Raw genomic sequence first — 19614 nt, 5'->3', positions numbered from 1 at the left:
TCATCCTCCACTGTGAGTGATCCAGAACACAGCGGAGAGAGATACTGCTTCGGACTGGCAGACAGAACAGAGGGCTTCCTGCTCCAGAGCCAAGAGGAGAGACTGCAGGTCTTTCTGGGGAGACAAGAGGGGGCACCAATAGCTATAGCAACCTGTTACTGGGCCACAGACACAGCAGATGAGCCTGACACACTAATATCACTGTTTAATATCACATACTTGTTCAACTTGTTAGTGGGGTTGAGGCTTGAGCATTAATGCAGAGTGAATGTGTATTTTTCTTGTAAACAAAACCAAAGATATTCAAAGGTATTACTGCTAGTAGTAAGAGAATATCTCTGATAAAACTATACAGGCCAGTTTATATTTCTGTCAGTGGCCACACCACTTTTAAACTTTGGAATACATTCTATAATGTAGTGTAACCATCCTGTGCTTGTACAGCTTTGTGTATACTGCAGCAATAGACCACCACTACTGAAAATGTGTCAGCTTGGTTAAAGTGTAGTTTAAACTCAATCTCATCCCAGTTTTGTAAATCATGACCTTGTTCTGCAAGAACCCAGAGCATTTATTAGGGTAGCAGTTAATGAAAACAGCAGTTTTTGCAATCTCACTTGTGATACACAATCATTTACGATACGGGACATGCTGTCTGTAGGCCGTGCATCAATGTTGTCAGGTCAAATTGAGGCAGATCCAGAGCTGAAGACTGAGAGGCCTGTATTCACATTAAATAAAGCTACAGTTAAGGTCAAATATGGCACAAAGATCCTATTTCAGTCCATATATTTTTATTTCAACTGGTCCCTAATAATTCAGTGTCAGTTTCCACTACATTTCACTTCAGTGCCTGTGGTAATTATTTTATACCAGGCAAACCGTATCCTAGCAACCCGAGAATCTACTGTCAGCTCTGTGGTAACTCTCGAGTAAGAATAATATGTGCTTCTACAGATTTTTCTGGAGGTGAATCTACTCCTACCCCTAAATGGGAGACTGCAGCTAAATGTGTATAAATTACCAACAAGCTTTGAGACAGAAGTTGTTTATAATGCCACAATGTACTAAAAGTTATTGCAAGTTATCTGGGAACATAGCAAGCAGATCAGCAAAGTCCAACATGTTTTACAGGTATTGTTAAAACCTTTGTGGATGTGATACTGGCTCTTTAAGAACATAGCCTGCAATTGTCTCTTCATAGAGGTGCTGCGACCATGTCTTTATGTAGAGAAGATACCAGAAATAAACATCAAATGTTTCAACTAAATTGTTGTTTTTAGTTCGTTAACATATACAACTGTTTCATTTACAAAATCATTTAATATTTTTGACCATTCAATTCTGTTACTCTAAAGTTGTTTTAATAAATTTTTGACTGTAAAAATTTGAAATGTTTTAGTCTTTCATACTTTTCTCTCAATTTCAACGTGATCCTCTTAGTTTAATACTGGTATACTGTATGAACTGGTTTAGGATTCAAGGATAATTTACCACAGGAATGGCCCGATATACAGTACATCCAACCTTTTGCTGCCTAGTTCAGAATGGGAAGATACCGTAGGCAGTAAAAGGACCAATAGGTTATCCAAAGTTACCATATACTGAAACATATAGCATCTGTTTTCACACTGTTCCAAACAACGAAGGGACATTCAGAGATTTATGCTGTATTATATAGCACTCAATACAATTAATGTCTCAACATTCATGGATGGCGTATATAGAACGGGACCCCATTTCCCAGCAGTCTAATATCAGATATCCGAGTATTACCATTACCAAACACCTTGTTTGACACCCGTTCTGATTTTGAAGAGTTTACACATCAATACAGCATTTAAAAAGAACACAACTATGCATATCCCTCATTTGTTTGAACCTTCAACAGTTATTTTTAATAACCTCTACTTCGGTAAAAGATGAATAATGAGACTCAGACAGACAGTTCAATAAATGATTTTATTGTGTTCTAATTGCAACATTGACAGCACGTTAAACTGTTAAAACGTAAAGATTTCAAAAGGATTATTTTTTTTAACTTTTTTTAATTTTTTTTATTACCTCATCTTAGTTTAAAACACCACAAAACACAAAACATTTTAATATTAGTTTTATTGAAAATTCATCCATGTCAAAATGAGTGGTGTATATATATATATATTTAAATCAAATCTCAGCAAAACAAGACTTGAAAAACCAATGACTAATTTAGAATTATGTAAAAATGACCACAAATACTCAAGACATTTTGTTCTACTCAAATCAGTCTCTACATAAGGTAAATGACTATGTACACTACAAAGGAAATAAACAGACTGCTGTTTAGGATGCCACCTTACCTTTACAAACCCAACTACAAATAAATATGTAAATGATAGTCCCTAATGCACCTATTAAATGATTAGAAATTTTAAAATGTGTATTGGGAGCCCACCCTTTTCAGTACGCCGAAATAATTGTGTTCCTACTTTCCTGCACAAGTATGTTACTTTACCTAAATAAACCAATCAATATAAAAATGTACTCATTTTAGAGAACTTACATTTCTTATAGGAACATAAAAACAAAACAAAAAAAAAGATCCAAAAGTTCCACAAGTTAGTAGTATATTTTGTGTACCACCATTACACATAAGGTATAGCAAAAATAGCTTTATTTATAAATTAAATTTCATACATACAGTTTTTTTTTCTTCAATGTACATTTTCAGAGCGTTTCACATAGCAAAGACACCTGAATTGTGCAGGCAGTTCAAAATTCAAAATACAAAAATGTATTTAACATATGTATAGCTGAGGACCCTGCCTCAGGACTTTATATAAAAATATTATTTTACATAATGAAAATACAGTAATATGCATCCTTGCTTGTAGCAGATCATAAAATGGAAATAGCAGCATTCTTTAAGTATTTTCACTGGCTTCTTGTGTTTCCGCCTCCACTTTTACTTTAGTTTCCTCTGAAACGGTTTCTTCTTTGCAGCTGCTGGAGGCATCGCTTGTTTCTTGTTTAACACTGGAACACGGGGACTGTTCTTGTTCTTGCTTGACTGAGATATTTAAAGGATTTTCCAGCGGAGCTGTACTAGGTGATGGAGTGCAGTCCACAAATGAAGATGTCTATAAAATAATTAAATAAAATTACACACACAAGTTTTAAACTTTAAAGAAAGCAAAACTCCACAAAAGCAGCATATGTTTGAGGCCGTACCAAATAAATTCTACACAACTGAAACAGACACTTACATTTTTGTAATCTTCGTAGCAGGAGGGGTGATATGTCTGTAAATTAAAGAAATACATGAAATGTCAGTTTACACTTTTAGTTCATGTCATTTTGTATATTGTCAATTACAACACCCTTAAGAACTTCAAGTTTATGCCCAGTTACAAAAAACAATATTTTGAATGTATATTCACAATCTGTGGATTTATTGAGGAATCTGCATGTTAGTGAGATACATTTTTAATCACACATACACTGGATGCAAGTCAAGGGGATCAACCTTTTCATGATACTGATGGGTTTAACTCTGCATTTACAAACTTAACAGGCAATGCACGTTAAACAACATACTTACAAACCACGCTGAAACCCAGAAAGATTTAATTCTTCCATAACATGACTGTTGCACAAATAAATACTGTAGATTGCTGGTAGAAACCAACAAACAAAAATACTGATCAGTTACTCTCTATGCAGTTTAAGCCTTTAAGGACTGGGATTGTGTTAACACGATCATACTGAAGTGGTCACTGAGAGGGGCATTTAGTGTCTATAGGGTGGAAACAGTTTCCAGCAGCCCGGCAGAGACAAAAGCAGAAACAAAACATCACAGGAACTAGTTTAGAGCTAATAAAACAAGGGGAATTCTGTAAATCTGATGTATTTGAGTTATTATATTAGAACATTTATTCTGTCTCATGCGTTTTACTATATGTTTTTACAACAATTATAAATATCAAGAAACAAGGGGATATAAGCAGATGCTATTTCATGAACTAAATGTATCAAACTTTTTTATTACTGGTAATGGAACGAATAAGTATTTGAGAGAAAAAAAAAAAGAAAGTAGTGCCCATTATTGCTTTTAAAGACCTGGAGAATAAATTTGTATTGTCACTGTCATTTTTCAACAGAAAACTCAGGGAGTATTGCAAGGTCCCTCGGGTCATAGAATAACACATTTTTATACATGTATCTCTAAGCAGAATGCATAATAAAAAATACTTTAAAAAACAAAACAAAAAAACAATTATGTTCTGAAAAGAAACACCATTTCCAAAATGCTACTGTAAAAAAAGACTAGTGAATTTTTAGGGAGAGTGTCAACTACAGCCAAAAAACTGAAAAATGCTTGGTCCTAAAAACAGTTAACGAGTATTTTATCAGAACTATACATACTTTTTCATCCACACGAATGGCATCTTTAAGGTGCCATTCTTCCTCATCTTCTTCCCAGTACATCTCAAACTGTTCCTGGCAAATTTCACAAGACTGAAAAGTATAAAATAAAAACATACATTGTGAAAAAAATTAAAACAAACAGGACACCAAAGCAACTGAGCATTAAAATTATTCAACCTGCCTCTCATTCACATGTTGGAAAGACAGACAGTCTGCCCTTGGGTTTACTGGCTTGTCAAAGCAAGTGATTGTTTAGTTCAAATGTCTGTAAATACAGATTTTAACAAACAGCATTTTTAAAGTTTAAACATAGTTTGTGGCATTGATGTACTAGCACAATACATACAACTGAAGTGCAAATACATAAAAGCTGGTAGTAATGGGAGTATATGAACGAAGCATCCCCAGGGGCATAATTTACAGGGAATGGTCTGAGCTGCATTTTTTTCATGATAAATGATGGCTAATTTAATGGCACAGTTATTATACAACAAATGTTCCAAAAGATTTAAATACACTTACCTGCACAACATTTCTGTTTTTGTCTTTGTATTTTAAAGACATTCTATTTTCATCATCAGTGAATTATCAAAATACAAGAAAACAAAAAACACACCTCATAAAACGTCCCCTTTTGTACGGGACAGAGTGATCGTAACCAGCAATATTTCTGTCCGTGATGCTGCAGGTACCTTTGTAAAGAATCGAATTTGACCAAGAGAATCACAGAATGCAGTTGTAAATGTTGAAGCTGTTCCTTTGAACCTACCTCATCGACAACATCTGCTGCTGCCGTTACACTCTGGAATTCCTTTTCTTTAGCAGCTTCCTGGGTTTTCTGTACCACTTCCTCGTGAACTTTCTCAAAGAACTGACTCTTTGCACGCTCTTCCAACTCAGCTATTTCCTCAAATTCTATCCAGTCCTGTAGATCAAATGTATATATATTTTTAGTTGTCATGTTAAACGTCACAGACTAAACACATTATTTTATCATTTATACTGAATTTAAATACATGTTTTGTAATATTTACTAAAAAAAAAAAAAAAATCTCAGAAACACGTGCAACTTCACTAGTGGCTAATGCACAAGTGACTGATGGCCGAACGACTAAAGCGGTCCAACATGAACTCTTAAATTACTTATCCCTGTATGTCAATTTCATACTTACTGTCAAGCTGTAGTACCATCTTCTGTGTGTAACTTTCTTGCTAATATCTTTTTCTGATCGGTTCTGCCGATAATGCCAGTCCAAGTGGTCTGCATATATGTCGGTTTGTGAAGTTGTGAACCGCACCCCACACGAATAACACTGAATTCCAGTGTACAGTTTATTGATAACACTGTCATATCGCCTGTTTAATAAATAGAAAAAACACTATTTTAGAAGTTACCTACAGTATACAATACTGCATAAACACAAGTACACGTCTCTACAGTGCTGGATTTGCTTGACTTGAGAGCTTCCCATAGCCCATATCAAGCCAAAACCCATCACCCTCCACAGTAGGACGATTTAAAGTAAACTTTAGCCTGAATGTCAAACAAAACACTTAATACGACATTTGTATATATTGTAGTGAATTTTTGAATAGAAGACTATTAGTGCATACTGTTTCATGTCTTCAATTACAAAGCCGGTGAGGTCTGGGATATTCTGATCTTCGTCTTGTTCCTCATCATCCTCTTCCTCAGCCACAGACTGCGTCTGAGAAGGTACATTAGTCTCTAAAAAAAAAAGAAAAAAAAAAAGAGTTGTCAAGATTTATGTATCAACTTTGGTAATAAGCAGTAAATACTGACTTCATTTTCATCAATTGTTAACTCCCATTAAGCTGTGGATAGCACGTTACTTTATAAACGTGACCATTTCATATACAGCACTATATTTTTTTCACTTGTAGGCCTATGTTTTCATGACTCACCTTTATCAATGTAAAATGTTTTGATCATTCATGTCAGTTTTAGCCACGTTTCAAAACGCGCAGAATATGTAATTATCCGTGGGGAGGAAGCTTCCTGCACCAAGTGAGTGGGTTGCTGCATTTTCGATTGTCTATTGTCAAAGAGTCTCATTGTTGCTAACGAAGTTTGTTTCTAAAAATAAATTTGAGATTCGAAGTGCTGAAAGTGCATTCCAGGTCACATCATATCACAGTGGTAAACCAATGAAAGTACTGAGTGGAATTTTCTTGTGTTCTTTTCAAAACCAGCTCTAAAAACTAACCAAAATTGCAGTAACTTGGGGGGAAACAACCACTAAGTTTGCAAATCCATAAATTGAAGTGAAGTCAAACTGTTTTGCGATTATGGAAGTTCAACATTTTGGGAAAGCTTTGGGTAAATCCGAGGTGGTCAAATTGGGCTGATTTGACATGGAATGACTCAAGCATACAACCTTTCTTAAATGTTTAAATATAGAAGTGACCTTACCATTTGGGGGCGTTTCAGTCTGTGTGGGTTTTATTATTCCGGTAGAAAGCAGTTTTGATAACAGGTCATTGACATCCACTTGTCCAAAATGACTCTCAGGAGCTGTTAACAAAGGGCCAGACAAATATTAAAATATTTAAAATGCAATGACCAATTTGTAAATTTGATGCACCTATTTTAAGGTACAATTTGACAGGACTTGAGAGAAAGCATCAAATACATTTACACACCTGGTTGACCGAAAGGCACAGGGTTCTGAGATGCCATAAATGGCTGTCCTTGGCTAAATGGAGCATGCTAGAAAACAAAAGTTGTTTCATTATTTGGCATATAACTGTATTTAAATAGTTTACAGACAAAGTACATTTGATTATAATTTAGGCAAATCAAAATGACAGGTATATCTACTACTCATACAGGCTGTCTAACCTGAGGGAAATAAATACACAAATAAATAAATTAACAAACTGGTAAAGTCATTCTTTAAAAATTGTACAGTTCTTCACACTGCCAGTTTTTTTACAAGCTTGCTGGTGCCAGACCACACACATGCTTGTTTGTGTATGGACTCGTTGTATAGAAATATGTACACCTCTCATCAGTGCACTACTTTGTTCACATCACAATAACAACCTCTTCTGTTAATTCTGTAGTGTCTCGTTACCTTTACCTAGCACCCAGCAGAACTTGAGTTTAACAGGACCCAAAAGCGACATGCATTTTTCCCCCCTCTTAAGAGGAGCATCAGGGCTGTTAAAGCATTAGAATTAACACCATGCAAAGCAAATACTTACAGGCTGCTGTGGTATAATATTCCCCACTGGCACAGAAGTTGTAACTGTATTCATGTTTCCGATTGAGGGCACGGGAGGACCTGGATTAAAGAATGGAGCAACTGGTCTGCAAAAAGGATTAGAAAAATTTGATCCTCCAGTCCCTGGTGGCCCATTAAAATTGGACACCTGAGACATGTTTTGTTGCCCTTGAAATGGTTGAGGTGCTCCACTGTATGCATGAGAAGGTTCACTGAATCTCAGATTAGGCATGTTGAAACTTGAAGGTGGCTGTTGATTATCAAAACAGAGCGTTGAATGTTCATCAACCCTTGGTGGACCTTGTCCCTGGGGTCCATCGAATCTTTGAAGACCTTGTGGGCCTGGTGGTCTTAGTGGACCTTGATGGCCAGGAGGCCCACAGAACCTTATAGGACCTGGTTGGCTAGTTGGACATTCAAATCTTGACATTCCCTGCTGCATGGGAGAACCATCAAACCTCACTGGACCTAGCTGCCCTGAAGGCCCATCAAATCTCACTGAACCTTGCTGACCAACTGGCCCATCAAACCTCATTGGACCTTGTCCTGGGGGTCCATCAAATCTCCTTGGACCTTGCGAACCCATCGGCCCATCAAACCTCCCCGAACCTTGCTGACCCACTGGTCCGTCAAATCTTCCAGGACCTTGCTGACCTGGTGGGCCATCAAATCTCACTGGTCCTTGAGGGCCCATTGGCCCATTAAATCTTCCAGAACCTTGCTGCACTGTTGGCCCATCAAATCTTACAGGACCCTGCTGCCCTAACGAACCATCGAATCTACCAGGACCCTGCTGTCCTGGGGGCCCCTCAAATCTCCCTGGACCCTGCCTACCCTGTGGATCAAATCTCCCTGGACCTTGCTGCCCTGGTGGCCCATCAAATCTCATTTGAGTTTGTTGTACCGTAGGCCCATCAAATCTGCCTGGACCAGATTGCCCCTGTAGTGGTCCACTAAATCCTGGATGAACTACAGGCCCAGGCGAACCATCAAATCTATCTTGTCCTTGGCGTCTATGTGGCCCATCAAATCTCGGCTGACCACGCTGGCTTGGTGCTTCATCAAATCTGAGCAATGGTTGTTGAACTTGTTGTCCATCGTATCTCTGTGGAGCTGGCTGTCCATCATATCTTGGTGGAGCCTGCTGTCCTGGGAGCACTTCTGCCATTGGTGGGGGTGTCTGTCCTATGGGATCACATCTTAGTGGACCCTGTGTGCCAATTCTGCCTTGACTTGGAGCAGTGGCATCAAGCCTGGAAGAAACGTGCTGGCTTCTAGGACCATCACCCTCAGACATTGGAAGAGAATGATCAAAATTGGTAGTGCCATCAAATCTTTGGCTGGTTTGAAGACATTCAATTTTTGGACTAGGTGGTGCATCAAACACTGAAACAGATGACTGCCCAGGTCCTTCAGGATGATCTGTTGATCCATCAAAGGGTAGACAAGGCTGGCTAGAAGAGCCTTCATGTTTTGTGTTTGGTTCATCAGTCCTTGAATTGGACTGTCTTGCAGGCCCATCATACTTTGATCCTTCACCAGATCCCCCAAATCTCCTATTTCCCACAGTGCCTCCCACTCTTGATCCAGGGGCTTCTGCATATTTAGATTTTTCACGAGGTTCATGGGCGGACCTCTTATGGGGAAATCTTTCATTATACGGTAAAGTATGTTCTTGTCTGCCACCTATAAAACAATTAAGATTCAGTAAAACAAAGTTAACAGGATACAGATTAATCTTAATACTCAATACTGAAATTAAAAATAATTAAATAAAATACTTGCCTTCGGTTTTGAACTTTTGCCTTTCAGCAGAACTACCCCGAGGATCACTATCTCTCTTCTTGAATTCATACACAGGTCTTCCTTTTTGCCTGTGAACTTCTCCCCGTTTACTAGATGCCCCTTTAATAAAGCCTTCAGAATTCTTTGCTACTAAATGAGGATGCTTGTCAAGCTTTTTATTGTCTTGTGACAAAGTTTTGCTATCTACTGGAGGTCTACTGGCCATTACAGGAGAACGTCGTCTTGGTCCTTCATTTAACAGTTCCCTTTTGTTAAACTGATCACCAGTCCTTGCTCCAAATGTTCCTTTGCCTGGTTCACCTTCTTTTACATAATGCAAGTCATCACTAGAGTAATTGTCATCCTGACTCTCTGTTACATCCATTAATTCACTATCCTGAAGATGCTGGACCTGTGTTCTCCTCAACTTTGCTTTATGCTCAAAATAAGATATTTCAGCATCTGACATATCCCCCTGTTGCAAAGGAGGTGTAGACAACAGTGGCTTCTTTTTTGTTGCAAAATGCGTCTCTTCCGTTGTGTTGTCCCAAGATATTGATCTCTGTTTTTCCTCTTGATATTGAAACAGTTGTTTGATCTGGTGAGCAACGACAAGAAACTCCTCCTGGCTAATTTCTCCATCAGAAAGTCTTTTGTTGGCCTTAAGAGAAATTATGTTCATTATAAATAAATTAATAACAATTTCCAGCTCATTCACCAGGCAATTCCTAAATGTTTCCACTAGTTGGTAAGAATCCAACATCTGTTTTGTATGGGAATGAAATATTAACTCTTTAGCAATACTAACAACAAATGCCATGGTTCTAAATTACTGCATGAGAATTTAAATAGGATTTTTAAAATGAGAAAAGCTACTTATCTGGTCACAGTAAAGCAACTGTCATCAACCAAAGCCGCCAGAAATCAAACAAGAAATGTATTTGCTGTTACGCAAATGTAAACGTCTATGTTTAGATGTTTACTGGATTAGAATAGCATTTGATAATTTTGTATTTATAATATTCTAGCCATTTCACATATATTCTGTTGAAGTGACAGATTAAATACTGCACAATCTACAATTTGCCACATATGAATTACTTCTATTATGCACCAGAAGATGTTCAAAAAGCAGTAGCAATACCTTTTTGAGAAGGTCTCTTTTGTTAGCAGAGTTCAGTTCTTCCGGAATTTGCAGATTGGCATCTACACTTAACCGGTGCTGCTTTGGCATATGAAGGGCAGGAATCCTTTGGTTATTAGGCCACGAGCTTCCTCTATTTCTCAGAGGACCTGGTTTTCCATGTGCCAAATGATCATCTGTCTGTTTCGAACTGATAAAAAAATAAAGTTTATTCTTACTGCTAGTTTCCCTGACCTAAATTTGCACGAATTCTGGAACACCGCAACTAAGATAGTACACGATTAGTAAGTGGGGTCTATGAGACCAGTCATTAATATTCTTAAAATAACCTACAAGTATTATAGCCACAAAATGACACAGTTGACAATTCAATTTTTGAATTTGACTAAGTGAACGAATGGCAAAATAAGACCTTTATGCATTATAAAGATATCGTTTTGAGCACCGAATACAATACAAATTAGAAATCACCAACCAGGAAACTTCGTTCCAGGGCACTACCACAGTAGGCGACCACATTACATTTTTAAAATAAATAAATAAAATAAAAAATGAAAGCGCTCCATCAATGCCCTCTAAATTAAGTGTATTTTAAAAAGAGAGTTAAGTAGAAAATGACTTATTTCTCACTCTCATGCATACACAAACATGTATACATACATATCTCTTCTCATACTGACAGTATAACAAATCATTCTTACTTTTTATTTTCCACCCATCCACTCTTCCATCGCTTTGTATTCCCTTTTGGCTCAGGATGCAACTTTGCAGGATGCAGATCCCTGGATTCTAGAGCCCTTTCCTCTTGTGCTCTTTTTGGTCTTCTGGGATCTTGTACACTATTCTTTTTAACAGGATTCCTTTCTTCCCTGACATTTGTATGCTGCCCAAAATCCTCCACATGAGGATGTTTAACCCCAGTTTGTCTGGCTTTTCCAATTTTAGGGGGAGGAGAGGATGAAATGCTGCTTCTTCTTTTGGGTGAACGCCTTTCTTTTCTCTTTGGGGAATGCAATACTGGTGGTGATCGGGACCTTTTCTTTACATTAGATCTACTTGATTTTAAATCTTGTTTTTCTGCATTTTCATTCCTTTCATGTTTTGTTGCCATCCCGTTAAGTTTATTTCGAGTGTTTGCAGATCTGTGTTCAGAGCTTTTAGGATCGTCTCTCTCTTTGTCTAAACACCTTTTCTTCTCTTTAACTTCCTCTTCTTTATCAGTAGCCTTTTCGTGAAGATGTTTCCTTAATCTTGGGTCTCTCTTATTTATTTCCGGTAACTTCTCATTTTCCAAGTCAACCGTTTTACCCTTGCTTTGAAAAGCTTTCATCAATGGGGATGGTGACTTAGACTTTTCTTCTGAAACAGCAGTGTCTTTTTTTATTGACTTAGATTTTTCCTGTTTGCTTGTTTTTTCAGTCATCACATTTGCCGCCTTGTCAGGCTGATGCGATGTAGTCCCCTGACTGTGACCTTCCCGTTTCACCACCGAATCCTTCACCTGTCCCAGCTGCTGACCTGATCTATTTAGCCGAGGATCTCTTGTATATGTTTTTGCATCTTGGTGCTGTCGAACAGGCCATGTATTTTCAGGTTGCACTGTTGCCTGTGGTGTTGATTTGCTTACAGTTATAGCTGGGCTTGTAGCAATAACGTGGGACTTGGTGGTAGATCCATACTGAGTAGCAGCCTTAAAATTACAGGAAACAAATTGAGTTCAACAGAAGTGCGATTCATATTTCACAAACAAGCAAAACGATCAATACCTATCAAAATACTTTTTTTCAATTGTCCAATTAATCCTAAACCCGGAGACCCAAACCCAACTAGTTGCAGCACAAGCCCGGAATTCTTAATGTTTCTTTTAAGAGCTGTTAAACTGTGTGGACAGCAAATTGATCTGGAATCTGCAGTGAAGATATTTAACGTCTAGCACCAAATGTGTTAATAAAAAAAAAAAAATGCCATGAATAAATATGTTCACATTTCTCTCAGCAACTAGGTAAAGAATTTACAAGCCATGTGTCATAAGAATTGAAGAAAAATACCAGTTTTAATAGATTTTAATTTAGGTTCACTCTTTTGGTTGTGGAATTACTAGTATTTTGTTACCGGGAGTATTTCTTTAGAGATGAAATGAAAATAGTTATACAGCTGGGAATTTAGATGGACAGTTCACAATATTTTCACTCACCAGTTGAGCCTTAGTTTGTTCAAGCTCTAGTTCTAATTTCTTCTGTTGAAGCTCAATCAACTGTTTTTGCTTTGCTAGCAGCTGTTGCCTTATTATCTGCTCCTGAGACACATCCTTTGGAGATTCAGATGCAACTGTTGTTGCTGGAATTTGTGGTGCACTTGTTCTTGGGGTGGCTATTTCCTCAGTCTACGTAAGAAAAAAAAAGTGATACCTATGTAAAACCGAGCAATATTTTGCAGTGTCGCAAACACATCATTTTTTTCAAGTAGATTATCTGCACAGCCGAAGAGTTCATAAAATGTTTAGTATTTCCATTTGTTTTTAATGATGATACTTCGAGAATACTTCACAGCTAGCAAGTCACACTTAAAACAGTAGTAAAATTAATCAATTACTCAATATGAATATTTTACAAGTATGTAGTTACTGCATATATAAACTAGCATTTCTTTACTTACCGGTTTGTTTAAAAATTTTGGATTCACATGAATACTTGACGTATTCACATTAGGGGGTAAAGGTTTGATGGGCCAAGCAGGATCTATGGTGTTCACTCTGACATCTAATGCATAAAGTTTCTTCAAAGAGAAAATATCATCCCAAGTGGAGCGCAATTTGAATAAACTTTTTCTAGTGTTCTCCTCCACCTACAATGAAAAAAATACTACATCTTGGTGTGCAGTTTTTCAGCAAAGAATTTGTGGCAAACATTTACACTTTATATAAAAACAAAGTGTTACACAAAAAGCAAAGTTTATTTAATACTACAACAACATTAACTTCTTGTTTCATAGGCTACTTTAGGTAGTCCTTGAATTGGCTAATCAGTCTTTAAAACCATACAAAAATGCATTTAACCCCAGTATAATATCCACAGTAATTATAGCCTGCAATGGCAAATAAATAAAGAGCCCACAGCTTTCCATTTTTTTTTAGTTATGCAAATACATACCATAAAATAAAAAAAATCTTGAGATGTGATCCAAGCACTATACCAGCTTTATCATGTTTTGGTATAGTTAACATACACTTCAAGGGAACGTGTTTGTAAATCGTATTTACTGCGAGATACAACTCAAAGCTATTCTTGACAAGTAAAATTAGTTGATGTAGGCATTAAATATAAGATGTAACTTATGAGCGTATAATACTGCAGGAAATTTAATGTATTGAAATAAAATCCATCATAACATCACGGACCAAGAAAAAAAGCAGATCTGTTAGAAGCTTGAAAAACAGCAAAAACATTCAAGGAGTTTAAATAATTGTCTCAAACGCTCAAGACTTCTTTAATACAAACATTCAATGATAGACATGATCATTTTCTAGGAATCAAAAAAAGAAACATTCTAGAAAGATTCTGAATAAAACAAATCTAATGCCAATGTACAAATGTTTATATTGAACTTAAAACATCTTTATTACCACAAAGACAAAGCAACATTTGTAAATTAAAGATGACAAATCATGAATCCAATACAGAAAGTAAAAAACTAAAATAATTTACAAGTCTTATATTTTACTAGAATTAGAGGGTGCACACATTACTAAATATTTAACCAGAACGGTGTAACATTCTTCAAAATGTAAATATTTACATGCACATTAAATGCAGCAAGTCTTTCTGTAGTAAAAAGGGCACATTAGCAATATAAACATTTTAACATGGGATTGTATGGAATTTGGCAACAGGTGTTTTGTTTCATAATACTTGTATCTACTTTGAACAACAAAAGCACCAACATCAAACATTTCAAGTCACATTAGTCTTAAAATGCATATACCTTCTCAAAAACGCATATAAACGTAGTAACTAGGTTTTTTGTGAACGCTGCAAGATAGTCTCTCCCAACATTCTTCACAATGGAGTCCACTAAGTATAAAACTGGAAGCTTCTCTGTGGCAGGTGCCTAAAGCAATAGAAAACTCAAAGGTTTAGTAAAGCATGGAAACAACATTTATAATGAACACTCTGAGAAGACCTCACTTTTTAAATCCAATTTCAACCTGTAGATGCTGAAAGAAACAGCACACAGGTAACACACAATTCTGTTTCAGTGTAGGAAGCTAAACTAAATGCTAAAATGCTATTGTTTTTATACATACTGTGGCAGGACAAGAATACCAACCCTGGCATGAACCCACACAGGAAAACCAAACTGAGATTAGTCATTTTTACCTTGGTCACCTAATCTACAGCAATTATCTTTGCAAAATTGCACCTATGGCAAAAGTGTTAAAAGGTGCTAAATATTGAGCACATTACCTTTATAGAAATTAATCAGTGGTGTTCTTAGTATTTCCATTTGATTATAGACCACATGTTTTTGCTCTGCAAGACACTATTTCTGTATACAACCCATCAATTATGCTTACACTTTGTAAGCTGCTACATTTAAAAAAAAAAAAAGTCACCAGTTATGGGACAGGAAGTTTAAAAAAAAAAAAAAAAGGGGGGCTCCCCCTTCTCCATTGTCCTGTGATGTCACTCCACAACTGGCATCAAAATCCAGTGGCATTGGCAAGGAACTTATTTTCCTTAATCTTGGTGTCTTGAACAGCCAGCCATTCTGGGCCAGATGAGAATAGGTTTTGCAACTTTCTGAAGAGTTTAAAAACTTCACAAGAGCCCATTCTGGATTTTTTTTTTTTCTTTTCTTCAGTTTGAACACACGTAGACATTTTAAAAGTTTGAGACAAGTGATACCAAGCTGATTTTTGGTATGATTTGTAAAGCTGTGCTGTTAAGTTGTTTTTTTGTTTGTTTTGTTTTTTAAATAAGTAACATTCTAAAAGTATAAACTTGTTAAAACACACTCCTCAGACAAATTCCCTAATATGCAAACAAGATGATGGTAAAAAACAATTATAATTCATATACAGACACCATGAAGAAATATATCGGTGCTATCAACATATTAGATGTGTTAGGTGGTTAGGATTTTGAGATTAGAAAGCAAGATACCCAGCAAAATATTTTTAAATAACGTTCAAATATACTGTTTGATGTAAAAAGGTGGGGTAGTATTAAAACCATATGTACAACTAACTTTAGGTTAAACTGGCATTGGGTTTACACATAAAAAAAAACCCAGATGGCTTTAATATATATTAAAGTGGACTAGTCCTCCCCACCTTGCAAAAAAAAAAAAAAAAAAGTTACAAGAACTCTGTCTTGGAGAATATGCATGGTAGGAAATACTGTGGGAAGAGAACATGGTTGTATTACAACTGAAATATAATAGATATTAAAAAAAGTATGAGCCCACAATCAGTCTTTAGTGAATTTAGTATGTAGCACAAAAAAAAAGAAATCCCACAGTACTCTATATTGAAAGTTGTGATTGTGTCATGCAGACTACACCTGCCTATTAAGTACTATACAAATTAAGAAGACTGAAATGCCAGGATAAAAAGGTGTTTAAAATGTATTTCCTATACATTTTAGGTATGTGTACTTTCATCTGTGTGTTTCAGAAGTAATAAAAAGTTGTACTCCAAAAAACAGAAACTGGATAACAATTTACATAACAGTGATTTTAAGTAAACATCAAAAAAGGCCTTTCCACAATGCTATTCCTGACGGACAAGAAAATATTCTTTGCACAACAATGTCAAGTATGGGAAGTTACCTGTGCAAATAAACATTTTCCCATATTCTACAAGAGTCAACTTTGTTTGTGAACGAAAATGAGACATTTTAAGCTTAAAAGTATACGGATTCCTCCAAATAAATCCCAATATTGCCTTCACCAAATACCGTTTTAAACACATCTGGCAAGGCTTGACCAACAGCTGGAAATGGGTTATGGTGTTGAAGTTAAAGTTCCCAGTTATTTCATTTGTAGGTCACGTCTTTCCAACATACATTTGTAAACTGAATAAATAAAAATATATTATCCACGAAATTACAAAAGACGCAGTGTCAGCTGGCAGTCTGCGTCACAAATTATTTTTCAGGTTTAACAGACTTGTGTGTCACTCACACTGGACAATCAACAAATATAACCGGCTAACTGTAAAACACAGTAAGACAGTTGAGGAATAAGGACCATAACAGGAGGTGCTCAGATTTGCGCCATCTCGGCAATTAAAATGAAAGATTAAGAGTCGAGTCTCCCAATGCTTGGTTACACCTTAAACACAAACACTATTCCAACACAACAATTACAGCACGTCTCAAAGTGATTTGTGTTTCTCTGCCTTTAAATTGCACAGGGAAATAAAAAAAAAGACAAAACCACATTTCATATTTTTTATTGGCACATTCAGAATACCATTCATTCACATGTCAATTTTTTTTTAAGCGAGTAATCATCACTCGACAATAAACTGAACACGTTAAATATTCCTTGCTGCTCACCCACTACAATACACTATTTTGACTTATGCAATACCCATTCAACTAAACTGAATATTTGCTAGTTCAGGTAGTATGGATTATACTGGATGATAGAAAAATGGGACAAAAACCCCCCACACATTTTCAACCAGGTCTTCGTCAAACCTAGTAAATAGCTATAACTAAGTGCGATTTTTTTTGTTATACTTCCAACACATGAATCATTACTTTCCTATTACGCCTCAAAACAACTGTACTGAGGACTATAGGCTTGCGAGTCAGGTTAGCCTGTAGCACTAAACTAGAAAGTAAAATGGAAACTGGTTGAAAATGCAGGTAGTTTAAATTTAACTAAGAAAACAAAACCTAAGACGCCAAATATGAACTAGATCCTAACTGAACTGAACCACGTGCTGAGAAGAATGATGTCAGCTTATTTATAAAATGACCGACCAAAACTAGTGGCTTATGGTCGCCATGTTTGCGTTTTCGGGTATAAACTTGCTTATAATCTATACCTACGTCAATTAAAATAAATTAAACCACACCCAGATCAGGAGTACGAATTCCCGAAAACACTAACTGCGACACAAGTTAAGCTTTTCGTAATTCTTACACTAGATTTCTTGATATATTCGATTAAATTTCAACATACGTAGCAAGATTAAAAATGAAAACAAAATGCGTCTGCGTTTACTTCCGACAAGCCAAGCGAAATTTACTGAAACAAATAAAATAACATAACGTGCTACAACTAGGAAGGGCGAACGGTACAATGAGGTCGCCATGTTCTGACTAGCGAGGCTACCCTTAACCTAGCAAAACTCAGAAACTAAAATAAATCAAAATAAAATTCTATTTTCATAAAAACCTTGGCGATTTGTGCTTCAATAATTGCGACGATATCCTTGGCGAAATTCAGGTTCTCCTCCGCCAGAATGGTCAGCATATTGATGTGTGGTTTGCTGTTGAAAGTCAAATCTTCCAGAGACGATTGGTACTCTTGACACGCATCTTCCCTCGCCGCGTCGTCCGACATCCTTCGTAGTATTTCGCTCCCACAATTTTTAATTTTTACTTAGAATGCTGTTAAATCAACAAATCAGTCCGTTTAAACATTATTTGCTTTTTTCATCCACCTCACAGGCTTAGCAGGCCCTGCTTTCTCTTCTTCCTCTAACAGCTTCCCAATTTTGCAACAAAATGGCCGCCGGGATTCAGCCAACCGTTGCGTCATACAAAGGTATTTATATTCAGAATGACGTAGGCGACCTCCGGTTGGTCAGTTTGTGCCAGTGAGCATTGTGACGCAGGTTTTTTTCGTAAATAATCGTTCAAATGCGTTCTAGTTGATTTTAATTGGCGCTGCAATGCACGGATTGCTTCGTCAGCTCCACCCTGTTAAACAGAGGGCGCGTCCTGGATCTCTTTCTGTAGACGCGCCGCCTGCGTACATCTGCGGCACATGCATTGCCTTGCAGCGGCTAAGCAGAGCCGTCGTACATACGCACGGTTTACCCCTCCCTTCCTCTCTCTTAATTTGTTTTTCACAGATCATGTCTAGGGGACTTTCTACAGTTGTGTTGTTTGTATGTTATGCAAAAATAAAACATTTTTAAATATGGATAGCACATTTACCTTCATCGGTATTATTATTATTATTATTATTATTATTATTATTATTAAACTATCATTGAAAACACATTTGTCTTAAATATTAGCATTTTCGAACAGTTCTTCAACTGCTTCCACAATAACACTAGCGCAGTCTATATTGTAAATTCCCATTTGAAATTATTTTTTTTAAATAGTTATCCTGTGAGCTTTGGCCCCCTGGCTTGATGACGTGTAATGTGCCCTTTGCTTGGAGTTGTTAATCATTTTTGTATAGGAAACGTGACAACTTTACAAATAGTATGAAATAATAATGTTACACATCGAACCTCTTGTTTTAACTGTTGCTATTATAATTCATAACACAGGCCACAGCTTCTGTTTACTTCTCCCCAGGCCGGTGAAAACCACGTGGCAGCAGACAACGGGCTTCTGAAACCCCCAAACACAAGCTAACGCAGTGGTCAGGTCAGCTTCCAGTCGACTGCTGTCAATGACAACATTACTCACATCCTCAAAAGTCTGGCCCTATCATGATGACCAGTGCGAAATATTAAATATATAAAGCGTTCTAAGTTTCCCAACCTCCCTTATCTATAAACTTTACTGTGTAACACAACACCCATAGTTGCATTCTCTGGGCACTAGTGAAGAAACCGGGCTACCGCGTGGCGAATAAAATAACACGCAAAATAAATATTTATTATTGTATCACCCGTTCATGACATTTATTGACATCGAATACAATGTGTCAGACTCAAACCATAGATAATAAGTCTTGTACAGATGCAACACAAAACTCATCAGCCCTCTCGATTCAATCATTGTACGTGTTCTAAATCGGGCAAGAAGACATTTTATTTTTCCCCAAAAA

General features: G+C 36.7%; 1 protein-coding gene across 1 annotated transcript; it reads right to left on the bottom strand.

Annotated features, from left to right (window-relative positions):
- Positions 1-2459: 2459 nt before the first annotated feature.
- pcf11 (PCF11 cleavage and polyadenylation factor subunit) lies at positions 2460-18371 on the bottom strand. Its single transcript, XM_041233252.1, has 16 exons — positions 17998-18371; positions 14569-14694; positions 13243-13431; positions 12782-12970; positions 11289-12277; positions 10588-10777; positions 9444-10104; positions 7639-9344; positions 7075-7141; positions 6845-6946; positions 6025-6139; positions 5583-5766; positions 5180-5335; positions 4408-4500; positions 3249-3284; positions 2460-3122 (listed from the first exon to the last, which is right to left on the bottom strand). Exons 1-16 carry the CDS (start codon positions 18163-18165, stop codon positions 2907-2909), a joined length of 5187 nt encoding a protein of 1728 aa, XP_041089186.1. The 5' UTR covers positions 18166-18371; the 3' UTR covers positions 2460-2906.
- Between the last annotated feature and the right edge of the window lie 1243 nt (positions 18372-19614).

This window comes from Polyodon spathula, chromosome 30 (assembly GCF_017654505.1).
Source record: "Polyodon spathula isolate WHYD16114869_AA chromosome 30, ASM1765450v1, whole genome shotgun sequence".
Taxonomy (NCBI): Eukaryota; Metazoa; Chordata; class Actinopteri; order Acipenseriformes; family Polyodontidae; genus Polyodon; species Polyodon spathula.
The sequence above is the reverse complement of the archived record's forward strand: the minus strand, read 5'-3'. Positions and strand labels throughout refer to the sequence as shown.

Coding starts and splice junctions, on each gene's coding strand:
- pcf11 (XM_041233252.1), bottom strand. CDS start 18,165: ATGTCGGACGACGCGGCGAGGGAAGATGCGTGTCAAGAGTACCAATCG. Junction 13,432..14,568: donor TTATATGCGTTTTTGAGAAG/GTATATGCATTT, acceptor TTTTCATTGTAG/GTGGAGGAGAACACTAGAAA. Junction 10,778..11,288: donor GGATGGGTGGAAAATAAAAA/GTAAGAATGATT, acceptor TTTTTTTATCAG/TTCGAAACAGACAGATGATC.